Source organism: Sinocyclocheilus anshuiensis, unplaced genomic scaffold (genome assembly GCF_001515605.1).
Source record: "Sinocyclocheilus anshuiensis isolate Anshui unplaced genomic scaffold, SAMN03320099.WGS_v1.1 scaffold454, whole genome shotgun sequence".
In the NCBI taxonomy this organism is placed as follows: Eukaryota; Metazoa; Chordata; class Actinopteri; order Cypriniformes; family Cyprinidae; genus Sinocyclocheilus; species Sinocyclocheilus anshuiensis.
The window spans coordinates 2,538,606-2,558,196 of NW_015548217.1; the positions used below are offsets into that span (position 1 = coordinate 2,538,606).

The 19,591-nt window shown below is 36.1% G+C and overlaps 1 protein-coding gene across 6 annotated transcripts in view; it reads right to left on the reverse strand.

Moving 5' to 3' along the window:
* Positions 1-15,962, reverse strand: part of LOC107654014 (transient receptor potential cation channel subfamily M member 4-like) — a 32,280-nt gene extending 16,318 nt beyond the window's left edge. For 3 of the 6 annotated variants that reach the window (XM_016440891.1, XM_016440890.1, XM_016440892.1), the window contains exons 1-13: positions 15,733-15,957; positions 13,399-13,460; positions 13,133-13,310; positions 10,143-10,323; positions 9,025-9,194; positions 7,730-7,898; positions 7,243-7,310; positions 5,027-5,260; positions 4,550-4,646; positions 4,297-4,418; positions 3,076-3,309; positions 730-831; positions 493-621 (exon numbers count right to left, since the gene is read on the reverse strand). In XM_016440891.1, the coding sequence (XP_016296377.1) occupies positions 493-621; positions 730-831; positions 3,076-3,309; positions 4,297-4,418; positions 4,550-4,646; positions 5,027-5,260; positions 7,243-7,310; positions 7,730-7,898; positions 9,025-9,194; positions 10,143-10,323; positions 13,133-13,310; positions 13,399-13,460; positions 15,733-15,789 (1,803 nt within the window). In that variant the 5' untranslated portion in view covers positions 15,790-15,957. Of the gene's footprint in view, positions 1-492; positions 622-729; positions 832-3,075; positions 3,310-4,296; positions 4,419-4,549; positions 4,647-5,026; positions 5,261-7,242; positions 7,311-7,729; positions 7,899-9,024; positions 9,195-10,142; positions 10,324-13,132; positions 13,311-13,398; positions 13,461-15,732 lie in introns of all 6 variants that reach the window. The other 3 variants (XM_016440889.1, XM_016440888.1, XM_016440893.1) reach the window with 3 other exon arrangements.
* Positions 15,963-19,591: the final 3,629 nt, after the last annotated feature.

Consider the following 19,591-nt stretch of genomic DNA (forward strand, 5'->3'; position numbering starts at 1 on the left):
GCCTACTTACCTAACTCTATTCTCATCCCATTCTAGAGATGGGGGAGTTCTCTGGGTTCAAGGGCAGCACGCCAAAATATGCTGACTATTTGCTCAATCAGATTATATGTAAGGGTAAACTTGTGAATCATTTTACGCGAGTAAACTGTATGTAAGCGGATAAAGTTGGATATAATATATATCCAACTTTATATAGAGAGCTTGCAACAATACAGTTTACATTTAGTCATAATAGACAATCACACAGGCGCAATGTATGGAAAATTGACATTTATTTACATCTGCCAGTTATTAAATTATTTTTATTTACTTGAAGGTTAACTTTGAGTGTTCAAACGTAATCTAAATATAAAAACAGGGGAAATTAGCATGATCAATTAAATATCCAATATCAACCGATAATGATAAAATAAAAAAAATCTCTCAAATCAGCCCATAACTGATATATTGCGCATCCCTAACAATATCACAATAACTACAGCAGCACGTTACCATTTCCCAGCAGAGGATCGCCATTTCACCACGGTTCTGCAGCACCGCCCAGAGGAAGAGACATAACCACGGGTCCTTACACATGTTTTGCCGATATAAGCACTCCTCCTTCAGGACCTTGCATGCCTTCTGAAGGGCGGTATTCAAAGACAACGGACATTTCATTTTTAGGTACTGAGCAGACAATGCAAAAAAACTCATTTTCAAATTATACTGAACTAAAGTGAGGTCTGGTACCTTCAAAGCTTTTCTTTTGGTAGATGCTGCATCCACACAGAGTACAGACCTGTAGAAGGGCTGGCACACCTCTCCCAAAAGATCCTCCAGCAGCTGACTCACCTACAGTAGGATGAGAAATCGGTGACATTTACAACAGCACATATTCATTCACGGTTTTTAGTCATGACTGGTGCGCAAAACATCCATAGAACTGCAGCTCTCTAGTCAGTTCCTTTTGTTTTCAGCCACAAATATTTAGATCACCTCTCACTAAAAACAGCAGAACATTCTAAAACGCTTAATGTGTCTAATTAAAATTCAGGACACACCTTACTGTTGATGCACACTTTATACAGGCAAGCGGATGAGCCAAGAATATGAATATAACAAGTTAAACAGCACGTTAGGAGTTTTCTTAAAGGCATAGTTCACCCAAAAATGAAAATGAAGATATTTTTAATGAAATCTGAGAAATTTCTGTACTTCCATTGATATGCAACTAACTCTTTGACACTTCAAAGCATTCATAAAGAGATTATAAAACAAATCCATATGAATGGGAGTCCAAATTGACTAAAGAGACCCGATCACTTATCATGAACAAATTGAATTTAGGCTTTATTTACATATATAAACATTGATCAGTGAACACTGATGCGCAAGAACAAATCTCACTGGTAATGGTGGAAACTAAAACATGCTTCATTTGTGTTCTGAAGACTAACGAAAATCTCACAGGTTTGGAATGACATGAGGGTGAGTAAATGGCAATTTCCTTTTTTGCGTTAAAACTATCCCTTTAAAGGAACAGTTCACCCAATAATGAAATTTCCTGATTATTTACTCTATTTAAGCCTCGTTCAGACTGTCAGCCCAAATCCGATTTTGTGCATATCTGGATGGAATCTGATTTGAATAACTGACTGTCCACACAGTGTATTGCAACGGTTCATATCCGATTTGTGTGTCCATAAGCGCTCTTTCGTTTTACGGAATGTTGTTATACCAATGCTAAAAACAACAATAACAGCAATGCAGTTTGCAATGACGATGTGCTGGATTCTTATTAGTATGGATTTCATCTTATGAAAGATGGCAGCGACGAAAAACGCAGGAAGCTGGAATGTGCGGCTTTATTTCGTGCTGCCATCTCCGCTGGTTTCAAAACTCAAAGAGGTGAGTATACTAGCAGTATATTGTCTTTTTCCGCTTGACTTGCAGTTCGCAACAACACAAGCTTGTTTCTGTAAAGACTTTCATTATGTTTTCTACAAAAACGTCTTGACGTTTTACGTGGCGTGAAAAAGCTAGGCTAAATCCGATCTGAGCGGTCAGACTGAAACGGATTTCCAGGAACGCGATTTGAATAGGATTTGAAACCACATACGAATGTAGCTCGAAACGGATTTGCAAAAATCGGATTTCATGTAGTTCGTCGCCGTTCAGACTATTTAAATATGATCGGATTTCAATCGGACTTGCACAAAAATTGGATTTGGGCTGACAGGCTGAACGAGTCTTTACTCACCCTCAGGTCAACCATTATATTAGGGGGATGTCCCGCCCCCCAACGGCCCCCCCGGCCCCCCTTGAAGGTCAAGTTAATTGTATTTTATATATAGCGCCAGATCACAACAGAAGTAATTTTAGGTCACCTTTCCTATAGAATAGGTCTTACACCTTGAAAAAATAACACCTTGTTTTGTTATTAAAGAACACAGTGTTCTTTAATAAAAGAACACCTTGTTCTTTTATTAAACAAAATAAATAGCCTTACATTATTTATCTAATTTACACACACTGCAAAAAATGCTTTTCTATCTTAGATTTTTTGTCTTGTTTCCAGCCAAAACATCTAAAAATTCTTAAATCAAGAAGGATTTTCTAGACAAGTAAAAATTATTGTCTTGTTTTCAGAAAAAATAAGTCAAAATTAAGCGAGTTTTTGCTTGAAACAAGCAAAATAATCTGCCAATGGGGTAAGCAAAATAATCTTGTTTTCTGTTTGAAATAAGATTATTTAATCAAAAATGATCTCTATTGAGCCATGTTCACTTGCATTAGATGGAGAAAAATCCTGGAATGTTTTCTTCTAAAACGTCTCAGGTTACTTATGTAACCATGGTTCCCTGAGTAGGGAACGAGACACTGCGTCCTCTAGGGGTCGCTATGGGAAACCCAGAGGACGCAGTTCGAAGTTCCCATGAAAGGGAACCTTCATTTCTCTTCAGCTGAAAAAAAGTCTTGTACATCTTAGATGGCCTGGAGGTGTAAATAATCAGGAAACTGCCTGCAGGTGGGTGTTACTATGAATTGGTGACAGACTAATTAACCTGCCGATATTTGTCCATTTCCAGATCTCACCTCATAAAGGCTGACATGGCACGTCTGATCATTGGACTCGTTTATGCGCTCTTCCAGGAGATGCTGCAGCAGCATGCCGGCCTGGGAGGTTTTAGAGATGGAGTCGTAAAGACCCTCCAGTCGGCCGTAAGTCAGGTAGTTCAAAATGTTTAGACCGTTGTCAATGAAGAGACGCACAAACTGGGGTTTATCGTTCTCCAGGGCATCAGTCATGGATACTTCAAGATCTTCATACTGTTTATGTCCAAATATAACAACGTCAATCATTCACATCACATAACGCATAAAAGATTAGTAGTGGACATTTTTAATATGAATGCAAGGAATGGTTTTGTGATTGGTCCTAAATTCCTGTGCTCAAATGTATTGATCAGTCTGAAATGTGGAGAAATATGGAATGAGTTGGTCAATCAGTTAAAGCATATTTAATAGTACCATAACCTCTCAAAAGATACACTACCATTCAAGTTTGGGGTGGTAAGATTTTTTAAAAGACGTCTCTTCTGCCACCAAGGCTGCATTTATTTGATCAGAAATACAGTAAAAACAGTAATACTGTGAAATATTACTACAATTTAAAATAACGGTTTTCTATTTTAATATAATTTAAAGTGCGATTTAATCCTGTGATGCATCATTTCTCCAGTCTTCAGTGTCACATGATCCTTCAGAAATCATTCTGATTTGCTGCTCAAGAAACGTTATTATTATCAACTGTTGAAAACTTCTGCTTATTAATATTGGTGTGCTGCTTAATATTTTTGTGGAAACCGAAATGTTTTCAGGATTCTTTGATTAATGGAAAGTTCAAAAGTACAAAATTAAATTGAAATGTTTTGCAACAACAAATGTCTTTACTGCCACTTTTGATCAATTTAATGTGTCCTTGCTGAATAAAAATATTCATTTCTTTATTATTGACCCCAACGTTTTGAACAGTAGTGTACATAAAAATGTAAAAACAAAATAAAGTACAGGACATTAAGTCATTTATGTGAATGACACTTTCTGTTTTGCCACTTAGATTTATGAATTTGGCAGATGCTTTTATCCAAAGTGACTCTTCATTCAATGTGTACATTTATTCAGTTCATCCTGGGAATCAAACCCAAGACCTTGGCCCTTTTAGTGCCATGCTGTGCTGTTTGAACTACAGTAACACTCAACAACTTGCCTTAGTTCAGAAGCTAATTGAATATTTCTCACAATTCTCTACTGTACCTTCCAGTCGATGTTTCCACTGAACAGTTCACTCTTGGCAATGTCCACTCTGTTCCAGGTTACAGCCAACTTCAACTCATCAACATAGGGGTTAGTAGACACCGAAACCCGCTGTTTACTCGCTAACACATACACACAGCAAAATGATGTAGATTAAAAATATATGAAATGTATAAACATCAAAGTACACTGTAGACAGAAAAGGTTAGAAGTTAAAGTGACACAAACACTGCAACAACCAGTTTAAATCTACCTTGAACAAGCACTTTAAGCATCACAGTGTCAAAATCATCCACTCCTTCTGCGTGATAAATGGAGATGAGGTCTTTGTTCTGGTAGATGCTTAAAACCTTTCAGAAGCCAGACAAGCAGCAAGAAAAAAAAATCAGTGCTTAAAAAAAAAACATGCCTGTGACATGTCAACTTAACCAGAGGTCCAACTAAAAATTATGACTGTTTTTTGCTTTTCAGGTGAATTAATCACATAAGTGAATGAAAAAAAAAAATAATATTAAATATCATGGCTTAAAATTTACCAAGTAATCCACTATTTTGTAGAGGGGGTTCAAAATGACAATTTTCACCTGACATTTGGAGCCAAATTACAGAGGGGATGACTTTAGAAAGATAACAACATCATTATTTTATTTTTATACAGTGATTCAAAAAGAAAGTCAATTTGTTGTTCATCATTATTTATGTTTGATTAAGTACAGAGCGTGACATTTACCTTATCAACAAGCTTGTCCATGTCTTGCTCTGAAGGAAAGTGTTTCTTTACTTTCATGGTTATTCGTTCTCTAAGCTCCATGTTGGAAGACCCTTCCTCCTCCTCTGCTCCTCCAAACGCAGACATCGGAACAGATTGCACATTCTCCACAATGTCGCTCACAAGATTAGCAAGCCCACCCGAACAAGCCAGGACCAACCAGGGCATTGAATTCTTCAGAGAGATTTCTAATGCCTGAGATGAAGAAACATGGTAAGAGAGCAACTAAAGGGGTAGTTTGCTCAAAAATGAAAAATGGCTATTAATTTACTCACCCTCGGTGCAAAATATAGGTGACTTTTTTTTTTCCTTCGGTAGAATAGTAAAGAAGATTCTTAGCTAAAACCATGGTACTTGGTGATTCATAAAAGGCAAGTTAGAGGCTACCGGCACTTGAGAGTCAAAAACGCATACACAGACAAGACAAAATTGATACCTGTGACTCCTGACAATATATATTGAGGTATTATGAAGCAAAACAATTGGTCTGTGCAAGAAACTGAACATTATTAATGTAATCCACAGCCTCAGGAATCTGATTCTTTTCCCCAAACTGGTTCACGCAATGATGTCACATACATAGATATATTACTGGAGGACCCAATAATGATATGAAACGCTGATGTTTTACATGGCTAAAATTAGGGCTGCCCCCTAATAGTCGACTAACATTTAGTCGACTAGAAGAGGCTTAGTCAACCAAAATGTTATTAGTCACAGAAAAAAACTTTTACATTTGCGAAGTCACGCAGTCCGTGACGGTCAGATTGTTAATCGGCTGGTCTATGTGGTAATACATCGGGCAGGACATCCTAACGCTCTCCTACCATTCATCAAACTCAAATATATCATCTGAAATATGTAAGTATTAGCAACTTTACATGGCCGCTCAATCTTATGTTAACCTAGAGAAATGTGCGCTATTCAGTGTCTGTGTGACAGATGGCGGCGCCGGTGCGCTCACTTGCTCTTAAAATACTCTGTCATTTTTGGTCATACAGATAAGAATAATGCGACTCTACGTTAATTTGTGTGCACTCATAATAACAACAAAACATTGCGCTTTTGTAAAATAATGAAAGCAACACAATGCGCTTTCTGCCGTCTCGGTCTCTGTGAACTTGAGCATGATACTCCATGTATACTTGACATACAGATATGAAAACATATCTATAGAAAGTGAAATGTCTACTTTCAAATAAACCAATTGACGAGTCGGTGTCGCCGACTTCATCTCTTAAGCCGAAAACAAAGAAAGCACTAGTTTATCAAATTATTAAAATGTTAATGCAGCCTCCTTACTGTTTTTCCCTGACAAATTCATAATCATTACTTCTGCCGGTGCGCTGTGGCAAGCTTTATGTGTGCGCTTGAGCACTTATTAGGCTATGTAGACAAACAAGGCTCATTATTATTATTTAAATGGTTTATTAATAAACGTGCGATTAGTCGACTAATGCTTCAAATGATCGACTAATAGTCGACCAGAAAAATCTTTAGTCGAGGGCAGCCCAAGCTAAAACATATGAAGTGAAAAAACTTCATCGGCTCATCTTTTTAGAAACATATACAAAACAAAACAAAAAATCTAATTTCGCCCCTTCATTCAAGTACTCATTTCAAGTCGAAGTGACTGTCAGGCAGATCCAAAAGTGACTTTTGATTGAGTACCTTGTAGATCTGTGCTGCGAGCCGCGAATTGTTTCAGATGATTTAGTGTGATTTGATGAACTGGTTCATCCAGTTCACCAAAAAGAACCAGTTCAAAAGAATGATTCATTCGTGAACCGGACGTCACTCCTGACCGTTTGCTTGAGGCTGTGGATTACAGGCAATAATGTTTTAAATAATGTTCAGTTTCTTGCACAGACCAATCGTTTCACTTCAAAAGACCTCAATATATCATCAGGAGCCATGGGTATTCATTTTATCTTGCCTCTATATGCTTTTTTGACTCTCAAGTGCTGGTATCTGCTGACTTGCATTATATGAATCACCAAGGGCTGTGGTTTCAGCTCATAATCTTCTTTACTATTCTACTGAAGAAAAAAGTCACCTACATCTTGAATGGCCTGAGGGTGAGTAAATTAATAGCAAATTTTCATTTTTTGGGTGAACTATCCCTTTCAGATGTAGGACAGAGGAAGTTTTGTTTAATATAATTGTAATCTGCTCACCTCCACCATGGAAACCTGTCCAGATATCAGCATATTCAGAACAGGAATGTCAATGCTTGCACTGCCTGCTGAGATGACATATTTAAGCAACCGCAGTGAGTATGAAATCCCTGTTGCTTTCATTAAAGAGATCTTACCATATACATAAAACACATAATACGTTTATACATATTAAACATTATTAATAAATTCATTTTCGTTGACTATGGTTAATGTTTCATTTGATAAGCTTTGTTGCCTTTATACTTAAAGCTTTGTCTTCTCTTGCAATAGCTCAAAATGACCTTTAGGTGGCCAAAACCTCTCCCTTATTAAACCAAGGTTTGCTGGTTAGCCTGTTACAAGTCTGTTCAGTGAAATAACTGCAATGAAACCAAGCAATGTAAAGTCAACTCTACATCAGTAATATTTTATTAAACAAGTGTATCATGAACATTTCTGGATCCTGCCTAAGAAGAGCAGAGTGCTATTCGGTTTAATTTTGTACCTGGGCGCTGATGTGAAATGTAATCCTCCAGGCGGCCTCTGAAACAGACCTCCCCACCTTTACGTCCTTCGGTCCCATCGTCCACCAGAAGGAAAGCCTTGTAGTTATTATCCAGAGAGCAGGTGCCTCGTGGAGCGTTTTGGACAAAATACTTAGCGGGGAAACTTCCCTAAGAGAAAGAGAAAGACACTGTTTTTCTGAAAGACTGTGAACCATATGCAAAATGCAATGTGCAGTGCTAGTTTATCTACAAATTGGAGTATGATTTTTGCTCTTGAGTGAATAGTCTATTTAAATGGATATTTTGGAATGGCATACTAACAAACTACTCTTACTATTTCTGAAGTACATAGCATGTCTATTGTATATTGTTAATAAATCAGCATATTAGAATAATTTCTGAAGATCATGTGACACTGAAGACTTGAGTAATGATGCTGAAAATTCAGCTTTGCATCACAGGAATAAATTAGATTTTAATTTATATTAAAATAGAAAAACGTTATTTTACATCATAATATTTCACAATATTACATTTTTTCCTGTATTTTTGATCAAATAAATGAAGCCTTGAAGAGCACAAGTAAAAAACCTGTAAAAAACTGTCTCTGAGCTCTTCAGGCAGTTCCTTTGACCTCATGATTCTCATTTGCTCTGACATGCACTGTGAGCTGTAAGGTCTTATATAGACAGGTGTGTGGCTTTCCTAATCAAGTCCAATCAGTATAATCAAACACAGCTGGACTCAAATGAAGGTGTAGAACCATCTCAAGGATGATCAGAAGAAATGGACAGCACCTGAGTTAAATATATGAGTATCACAGCAAAGGGTCTGAATACTTAGGACCATGTGATATTTCAGTTTTTCTTTTTTAATAAATCTGCAAAAATGTCAACGATTCTGTGTTTTTCTGTCAATATGGGGTGCTGTGTGTACATTAATGAGGAAAAAAAATTAACTTAAATGATTTTAGCAAATGGCTGCAATATAACAAAGAGTGAAAAATTTAAGGGGGTCTGAATACTTTCCGTACCCACTGTATATATATGATATGATCATATACCTCTTCATTTGCTCAAAAAGAGCATCACTATATTTTTTCAGTTAATAACAATTCATTCATAAAAAAAATCTGTACTTGTACATATTTTATACAACAATTTTGGTTCTCGACTTTGACCAAAGTTCAAATAGTGATGGTATAGAAGAATGTTTATTTTCAATGTGTTCATTTGTATCAAGGGTAAAATATTTAGTGTTAAGTATGCTAGTACTGCACCATAAGCAGAGTTACCTCAGGGTCAACGAGCTGCAGGCGATTATGTACCATTCCCCAAGGAGCAATGCCTATAGGAACCACTTTATTTAAATTGACAGAAGACACTGCGGTAGCGTGATCTCTCACTGCCTCTCCTACACACTTGCCGATGCCTTCCCTCAGCCCTGAGGTTATGATCCACGCTCCTATACATCCAAAATCCAAAATTAACTTTTTTAATTGCCAGAGAAGTTCAGCCAAAGAGAAAGCACATCACACCCCTAATGATCTCACTCCCCTGGCTCCCAGTTGTGGCCAGAATCTAATTTAAAGAACCCTGTAGTGAAAATCAATGTTCTTTACATGTCTATCTGGTGTTTCTAATATGCTTGAAGACAAACCATGTGTAAATTCATAAGCTGGTACACTGGCAGTGTAACAGGCTTGCTTCTTAATCTAGCTGTCCAATAAATCTGGCATTGTATATTACAAATATTATTGGTTCTTTCACAAATTGCTTTGTTCCTTGTGACTTTGGATAAAAGTGTCTGTTAAATTCAAAAACTGTAATGTAAATGTAATTAAATTAAGGACATTTACTGGTCATAATTAATAATTAATTTAATTAATATATTATAAGATTTACATTTCCTTTATTCATTTACATGTTTACATTTCTGTATCAATATAATTATTATTTTTACATTTACATGACTTTTTTTTTGGGACTATATTCACACAGAGAAGAGCCTGTTGAGCAACTTTCCTGACATAACCCTGACATTGATGAAATAATTAGTTCAGCTTGAATTTGTGTCAGGGTAGCTGGGCCTTTGATGGCTTGCAGTTAGTATAAAGATGAATGTATGATTCATATAATTGCTTGCAATGCCAGTCACTATGTAAATTCACTGTGGTTTTCTCCTCATGCATTTCAGGTGACATCTACAAACAAAAAGTCACATGGCATACAAACTTCTTCACAAATAAGAGGACAAAACAACTAACAGGTTCTTAAAACAAGCATGTCTGGAGATCTAAGCCGTCTACTCAGATATCAACACTTAGTAACACCATTGTGAAAGTAGCATAAATGAATGTGAAAATGAATGAAGAATAAATGAATAATATTATGTGAGGGGAGAATATGACACCTGTACTCTGTGCCGCTTTAACCAGCCCCTGCCTCAAGACCTCTCGCACCCAGCTCTTGACCTTTAACCTTCCTTCACCGCCAACCACTGACACCACCAGGTTGGGCAGCCCCAGTTTCCAGTGTTGTCTCATGATATCAAAGACCACAAAAGGATCTGTGGTGCTGGAGAGACGCAAGAACTGGAATAAAAAGAAAGATTAAGATGAAAACAGGAATCAAAGAGTAAAAACAACTATACGTTTTGTACTGTAACGTTTCTTTAACTACGGACAATTTTTATGTCGTAGGGGTTGATTTTTATTCAAACTTTTTTGTTATATAAAAGTCTAATTAAAACGATACACTTTTTACCATGACAATTATTTTTGTTGCTTTTTTATGCCAAGATTTAGATGAACTAAAACTTAGTTAATTAGTAAAAAAAATGAAAGAATTAAAGGTGAAAGCAACTGTAAATTACAAGAACAATCACGCAACATATGGTTGTTTCTTCAACTATTGCCAAATTTTCTGTCAAATTAAAACTGTACACTGTTTACAATCACAATTATTTTTGCTGCTTATCAAATACTTCTAATGTGAAGAATTTTTTTTTTGCCCTCGTCACAGACCAAAAAATTTATTCTATAAATAATAATTATTTAGTATTTGATTGAACATTAATTAATCTAAACAAGTGAAAACATAAACCTTTTTATAATTATAAAAAGAAGGGGATTAAGAACAAAACTAGAATAAAATCCAAAAAGCAACTGTAAATTACACAAAAAGAAATTTAAATTAATATTAATTTAAAAAAAAATTGTGAATCTAATTTGTATATACATATACTGTATATACATATATAGTTGGATGAGAAAATAATCGATATTACAAAAATACTGTCCAACAGCGACACCCGTGGGTAAAGTTACAGTGGAGGCTTGCCTCCCTTCGGTCCATAGACTTACAACAAAGACCACTTAGCGTGCCGTGGGTTTAGTGGGGTGTAATTTAGAATGAATGGGGGAAAGTCATGTGAGAGGAGGCAACGCCTCCATCGCAATATGACTGGTTATATTCGGCTGTGATTGGTTCATGCAGAGAACTGTGGCAACGTCTCCAAGATGCTTCAAGAAACCTACCTGCAAAGCTACCTGAAAAACTACGCACAAGTTCACGCAGGGGTGTCAAACTCCATTCCTGGAGGGTCAGAGCCCTGCAGAGTTTAGATTCAACCCTAATTAAACACACCTTATCCAACCAATCAAGTTCTTCAGGCTTATTTGAAAACTACATGGTGTGTGTGTTGGAGCAGGGTTGGAACAAAACTCTGCAGAACTCGTTTATGAAGCCGGTTCTTTAATAAGTGGTAAATCTCCATCAAGTGCGGGCTTTCACATGGAGCAGCATTAACCACACAGAGCCGTTGTTCACTGACTAGCTGCGCAAAACCACGATCATATTTTGAGCATGTTTTACGCAGCTTGTCGGTGAACAACGGCTCTGTGTAATTAATGCTGCTCCATGTGAAAGTCCGCACGTGATGGAGATTTACTGCTGATTAAAGAACCGGCTTTACTGACAAGATGCGCATTAAATATCGCATGCGATTTATCGTGCAGCCCTAAGTGACATGTTCTACCAGAAAAGGCATCTTTTCAAGAAGGTCTGGATCAATATTCAAGAGGTTTTGAAAGTCAGAGAGCGGATTTAAAGGTGCTGTATGTAGGATTGACACCGAGTGGTTGAACTAGGTATTGCAGTCCAAATTTAAAATAATGGAGAGGGTTTTTTTCACCCGGCCCCTCCTCCTCAGACTTGATGTACACGCAGGTTGCCAGATTGACGACACCAACAGGAACGAGTGCACATAACGATGAATGAAATTAAATACGTTGTATTTTCCGCCAACTGGCAACCCGGGGTGCCGAAATACAATTGCGTAAACTGGCAGTGGGTGCGTTACACAGACCAAAACAAAGACAGACATTCCGGCCCGGAACGTACATTTTCAAAGGAAAATAACTGACTGTAGCATTGTTTTTCAGATAAACAAGTATGTTAACCTAGCATGTTTCTTAAATATCTGCAAACATATTATGGTATTTTTATGATTTAGTAGAGTCAACAACTTACATACAGCACCTTTAAGATTAAGTTAACAATGTTGATTGGATTAGAGACCGTATCTTGGCAGTACTTCAATCTCTTGAAACAAAACGTTGTACCCTTCATCGTTGCCATGATCTGAAGGCAAATACCAAATTTGGTTACAGCGCCAGCTACAGGTCAAGAGATCTGAAAAATGGCTATTTTCAATTAGCTTTAGTAGAGTCAAAAACTTACATACAGCACCTTTAAACGCAAAGGATGGTCACACCAAACATTGATTACATTTAGTTAATAGAAGGTAATTGATAAAGAAAATCTATATTATGACATTATTTTTGACAGCATCCTCAATTTACAGCATTTTTACACAAGTGCCTAAAAGTTTTAACAGTACTGTAGCTTTGCAGGAAGGTCTCTTGAAGCATCTTGGAGATGTTTACTCAGTTTGCTCTGTTTCTTCATGTCATTCCGGACAGACTGGATGATGATGAGATCAGAGCACTGGCTGTTGTCAGACTCCTTGTGCAAACAAAAATCTCACTGGATTATTAAAATTAATGGCAAAATGAATGCTTGGAAATGTAAACTGATATTTCCTACTGACACACTACATCCAAAGATAGAAATAACTGACTTAACCATTTTTAGCTGGTGAAAATACTAGTGTTCTAATAATTTTGGCTAGCACTGTGTATATATATATATATATATATTTTATTTTTTTTTTATTTTTTTTTCTCTGTACTTGTTTACCAAAGTGTAATTATTTATTATCCATGTGATCCATATCACTAGTATCTACGTTTTTTGTTTTATAAAAAGCTCATACAGGATTCATCCAGGCTCACTACTGCCACAGTGCCATTAATTTGAACATATGCATGAGAAACTCACATAGCTGTGTCTCTTGCCGGCCCCAGCAAACTCCAGCTCTCCATAGGCATCTGTGGGCTGCTCGGAGGAGTGCTGTGTGCTATCCCAGTGACTGACGATGGCCGTGCTGAAGTAATCGCCCAAGGCCACTGAAGGATGGGAGTCCCGCGTGGCCCCACACTGACACCGACCGCCATTGCTACAAAAGAACAGACGGAGGACTTGTGTTCTGACTGTTCTACAGAAGAGATACTGGATACTCAATACTGAATAGTCAACCATCTTACCTGAAAGAGTCCTCCACAAATGTCGTGCACACTCTCTTCTTCAATAATTTTGGAATCCAGCTCTAAAATCAATACATTTACAGAAGTATCTCATTCATTAACATTAGTAAATGCAATAGCTAATATGAACTAATAATGAGCAAATACTTTTTAAAGTATTTCATAAATTGTTGTTAATGTTAGTAGAAGCAAAGTTGTTCATTGCATGTTCATGTTAGTTCACAGTGCATTGATTAATATTAAGAACTGCAACTTTTTTATTTTTAAACTGTATAAATAAATGTTCAAATTAACAATGAATAATATTAAGGAAATATTTCACCCAAAAATTTGCTTAAATTTAACTCATCCTCAGGCCTCCCAACATGTAGAGATGAGCTTGTTTCTTCATCGAAACAGATTTGGAGAAATTAAGCAGTGCATCACTTGCTCACCACTGGATGCTCTGCAGTGAATGGGTGCCGTCAGAATGAGAGTCCAAACAGCTGATAAAAACATCACAATAATCCACAAGTGTTTCTTAGAAACATGCAGCTTTTCCCTTCACAAGACGTTAATTGATGTACAGGAGTTGTGTGGATTATTGTGATGTTTTTATCAGCTGTTTGGACTCTCATTCTGACGGCACCCATTCACTGCAGAGGATCCATTGGTGAGCAAGTGATGGAACACATTTTCGATGAAGAAACAAACTCATCTACATTTTAGCTGGCCTCAGAGAGAGTCGATTTTCAGCAAGTATTTATTTGTGGGTGACCTTTGGGTGAAATATTCATACTTGAGGTGAAAAGATAAAGAAGCATTGTTCATTGTGAGTTCATGCAAACTAATAGCCTAATAGTTAACGAATGAAAACTTAATTTAATGTGTTATCATCTTATCTATTTGATTTCATCAGTCACAAAACTATAGGTTAAATGGCTCACTTTACCCCGACTCCATTTGTAATTTCATCATTAGGTCCCCACCCACTCCTTTCATCAAGAAAGCAAGCCAGACCAGTTTACCCTTTATAGAACCTCATCACTTATTTAGACTATAAGAACTTTGTGTTTGGTGTCCCTGCAGTGTTTGTCTGGAACACTGAAACACCAAAGCACAAACTTTATTCATGCACAGTACAAATAACTACTAATATTCTTCAGAGGGGTAATATGGGGTAATTCTTTTTGGATAAATGGGATAAGAACTTTAAACTGTTCAAGGTACATCTTCTGAGAATTAATTATTTAATGAATGCAACTTTGAATGAAATGATGTGGGTGCGCTTGTTTTTGTGGTTTATGAGGACACAAATTTGTATAATGACATGGGTATGACATAGGTATTCCAACATGAAGCTGATTTATGAGGACACTTTTGGTGTCCCCGTAATTAAAAAGGCTTACAAATCATACACAATGAGTTTTTTTGAAAATCTAAAAATGCACAAAGTTTCCTGTGAGGGGTAGATTTCGTTGTAGGGTGATAGAAAATACCATTATGCCTATGGAGAGTCCCTGTAAACCATAAGGATGGGATAAATGCAGAGCACTAATTCCTAGTATGGGTCACCATGCTAGGATGGTTTTTCACTTTCATAAAAACCAACGTGTGTGTCTTTGTGTATACTGTAAAATTCAACCTACTAAAATTGAATACATTGATTAGAATTGGATTACTTAAGTAGAATATGGAATTTAAAATCCATACAATTGAAAATTAATGTTTTACCCTGTTTATGTCATCATTTCTTTTAGCTTGTAAGTCACTTTATATATAAACAACAGATGGAAATCTGAAAACAAAAATATATTTTTTAAACTTTACTGTATATGTAAATAGGGGTTTTAATGTGCTCCCTTTAAAACAAAGGCCACCACAAAATCATAATATATTTTAAACACTTAAAATACATTAAAAAGTACAACAGATGTACAGTGGGTACGGAAAGTATTCAGACCCCCTTAAATTTTTCACTCTTTGTTATATTGCAGCCATTTGCTAGTGAACAATTTAAGGGGGTCTGAATACTTTCCGTACCCACTGTAACTGCGCTGTAACATGTAGCCTACATTGTAGTTGGTAAAAATATGACCAATGATGAAGCAGCACATGCACAGTCTTATAATAACCCATGGTATGTTGTTTTAGAGAAACTCCCTGCAGTCCTGCTCATTGCTAGCATTAAATAGAAACGATACCGAATTGCAAGCAGTCTTTCTTTGCATTATTAATAACATAAGAAATTACCATTAAACGGCCGGAGCATCCTTGTAACAACACAAAATCAAGGCAAAGACGTGCTTCGGTTGTAGCTTACAGGTGCGGTAAGCAGTTTTCTGACAGACCTACCAGATCCTGTTTTGGCATCAGGGCCACTGCACCTTCCTCAACTTCCTTTTCATTCATCTTGCGTTGTTTATGGACTTTATGAAGTCGCTGTTTGTCGTGAGTTTCACCTCAGAGCGCTCTGCTGCTGCAGCGCGTGATGTCCATGACACCTGCGAACGAAGTGCGGGATCGCTCGAGACTCTCGGTGTAGGCTACCTGAGAAATCAGGTGTAACCAGCGCAGGGTGTGGTTACAGAGGAGAGGCACGTGAGGGGAGGAAAAAAGACGGTTCATTGCACGTTACACAAAGGATTTGTCTGGGTAGGTTGTTTTTAAAAAATCACAGTCAACAAAATTCTCATTGCTTGTTGCTCACTATATTGATTCATGATTTAGTGTACAACGTAATTTTTTATCTTGTGTTTTTTTATATTTTATTATTGAAAGATATATATAATATTTAAGAAATACATTATATACCTGTGTGATTTTAGATTTAATTATTTAACAAATAAAATAAATATTTAATTAAAATTAGGGCTGGGATGGAGGCTCAGCAACACCATTTTTGCCCTAAAATGTTTCCCCTAAAATGTCCCCCTCATCACTTTTTGTACATTTTATTTTTAATCATGTATATATATGTGTGTATTTATATATACATAAATATACATAGTACACATACATATATTATGTAAACAAAAACTTTTATTTTGGATGCGATTAATCGCAATTAATCGTTTGACAGCACTAATATATATATATATACTTTTAAAGCCCCATGATATCCTTTATATTCACAAGAGCAAAATAACTATGTTATATTGTTGGATAACACAAACTGCAGACCATAAATGTTATTTATTCATTATACTTTTGTCAACTTTATTTACATTTTTAAATAGAATACGTATAACCTTTATACAATAAGAGCAGCCTAAACAAAGTCTATCAAAGACATGCAATATCTTAGTTAATACAATATACAAATAGTTAACTTATTTGAACTCTTTTTTTATATAGAAACATCCTGAGCAGTACCAGTCAAATACATTCTGTTCTCTGAAGAATGAGCAGAAGCTCATCTGTGATGTGTATTCTTAGCGTCCATATCCTGTTGGGTCATTTGCCTTTTTGGATTCGTCTTTTCCGTTGCTCTGACCCATTCGGTATAACTTGCTCGCCAGGTTGTGTACCTGACATGTCCCAAACTGACAACCTCTTTGAGCTGCTCGCCTTCTGCAGAGAGACAAGACAAATGTGAATCCATGTGTGTAATTCATATTTGATATTAACTTCAATCCCAAGAAAACAACACAAAATATGTGTATGTTTATATTTATATATGTATACTACCATTCAAAAGTTTTTGGTTTGAAAGAACATATTCGTAAGAACAACATTTTTGTATTTAGCAACGATGCATTAAATTTATAAAAAGTGACAGAAGAAACCATTTATAAGAGACATCTACTTCAAATAATAAATGCTGTTCTTTTAAACCTTTGGTTCATCAGAATCCTGAAACAAATTATTGTATTGGGGTTTCCATAAAAATATTTAGCAACTTTTCAACATTGATAATAATCAGAAATGTTTCTTCAGCAGCAAATCAGCATATTAGAATGATTTCTGACGATCATGTGACACTGAAGACTGGAGTAATGATGCTGAAAATTCAGCTTTGATCACAGGAATAAATTACATTTTAAAATGTATTCACACAGAAAACAGTTATTTTAAATTGTAATAATATTTCACAATATGACTGTTTTTACTGATCAAATAAATGCAGCCTGACCCTGAACGTTTGAACGGTAGTATATATTCTTTCATATTCTTTCATGTTTAGCTCTCACTTACTCTCTGGCTTTTTGAAGGATGGTTTGTAGCAGCAGAGAAGAGGCTGCATTTAAATCTGGTTTTCTGGTGGTTTTGGTCTCCACTGATGGAGTCTCTCTGCCAGTGTCGATCAAGGTCACGTCTCTTGACCTCTGTATGCTCTTCACTAATGAGAGGCTTTCTGTCTGTGTCCTGTTTAAAAATACATGTGACAGTGAATATACTGTGTGTGTGTGTGTGTGTGTGTGTGTGTGTGTGTGCGTGTGCGTGTGCGTGTGCGTGTGCGTGTCTGTGTCTGTGTCTGTGTGTGTGTGTGTGTTGAAAGTGCACACACCTCCGTGTCTGTCTCACTGGAGTGGTTGTGCTCATCGGTATAGTCAGCAACAGCAAAACAGCCACTTCCATAATGGTATGACCTAGAGATGTAAATTGCACACAATTTATAATAAATTTAAATGTATTATATATAAACATTAGGTCTAAGGTCAATATATGTGTGTGTGTGTGTGTGTGTGTGTGTTATTTCAGTATCATGATATAGTATTGTTAATATTTTGAATTAGATTTTATTTTTCAATTTTAATTTTTATTTAGTTAAAGTTTTAGTAATTTTGTTGTGTTTTTGTCATTTTATTAGTTTTTGTTTGCAATTTTTTTTTAGCTTTAAGGCATAGTTCACCCAAAAAAATGACAATTTCCCTTCATGTTATTCCAGACCTGTTTCTGTTGAACACAAAAGAAGATATTTTGAAGAATGTTTGTAACCACAAACAGCTGGCGGTAGTGTGTGTGTGTGTGTGTGTGTTAGTTCAGTATCATGATATAGTATTGTTAATATTTTGAATTAGATTTTATTTTTCAATTTTAATTTTTATTTAGTTAAAGTTTTAGTAATTTTGTTGTGTTTTTGTCATTTTATTAGTTTTTGTTTGCAATTTTTTTTTAGCTTTAAGGCATAGTTCACCCAAAAAAATGACAATTTCCCTTCATGTTATTCCAGACCTGTTTCTGTTGAACACAAAAGAAGATATTTTGAAGAATGTTTGTAACCACAAACAGCTGGCGGTAGCCATTGACTTCCGTAGTATGGGAAAAAAAATACCATGGAAGTCAATGGCTACCATCAACTGTTTTGTTACCCTCATTCTTTACAATATTTTATTTTGTGTTCAACAGAAAAAAAAAATTATAATATGAGAAACGATGCCTTAGCAACTATGTGAAATAAAATACATTTACGTTTTTCAGATATTGTATTTTATTTCAGTTATTTTACTTGTTTATTACATTTCAAGTAATTAAAATATTTGTATGGTTTTTAGTTAATAAAAATAACCCCAATAAATATATAAACAGTAATATTACAAAATTACAAAAATTTACCTTGCATAGAAGGGAGACACTTGAGAAAGCTTTTTGTCCTGACCATCAATCCTTAGAAGCAATATCGCACTGATGAGAAGAATTAAATATGGTCCACTCTGTCTAAGACTTTCCTTTGAGAAAAGCATGTAAGCTCTAAACTCTCCTTGTGCCGCCTCTGTATTTATATGACAGAGGGGGCGGGGTTAAGTAAGAAGGTGTGTCCTCAACAGTGGTGTGTTGTAACGAAGTAATAATACTTCGTTACAGTACTTAAGTATTTTTTGGGAGTATCTGTACTTTACTTGAGTTTTTATATTTCTGCCAACTTTTACTTTTACTCCACTACATTTCCTAATTAAAATGTATAATTTTACTCCGATACATTTCCCCGAAGTATATTCGTTACTTACTACAAAATAGTCAGAAGAACACAGACTGCAGGAAAGCAGGTTTGACGAATCAGTGGTCTGGCGTTTGCAAGTTAGACTCCTAAAAAACACCTTTGCTCATGTGTAAACCAAACAAGTGCGCGCACAACTGCAGTTGATTTTATTCTCCACTCAAGTGGAGTCTGGGGTGTGCGATACACAGCATCGTCTGCGATAATATGGTAAGTGTTGTTGTAATAATGTGCGATCTGATTATCAAGTAACTTCTAGGTTACTAGGTAATC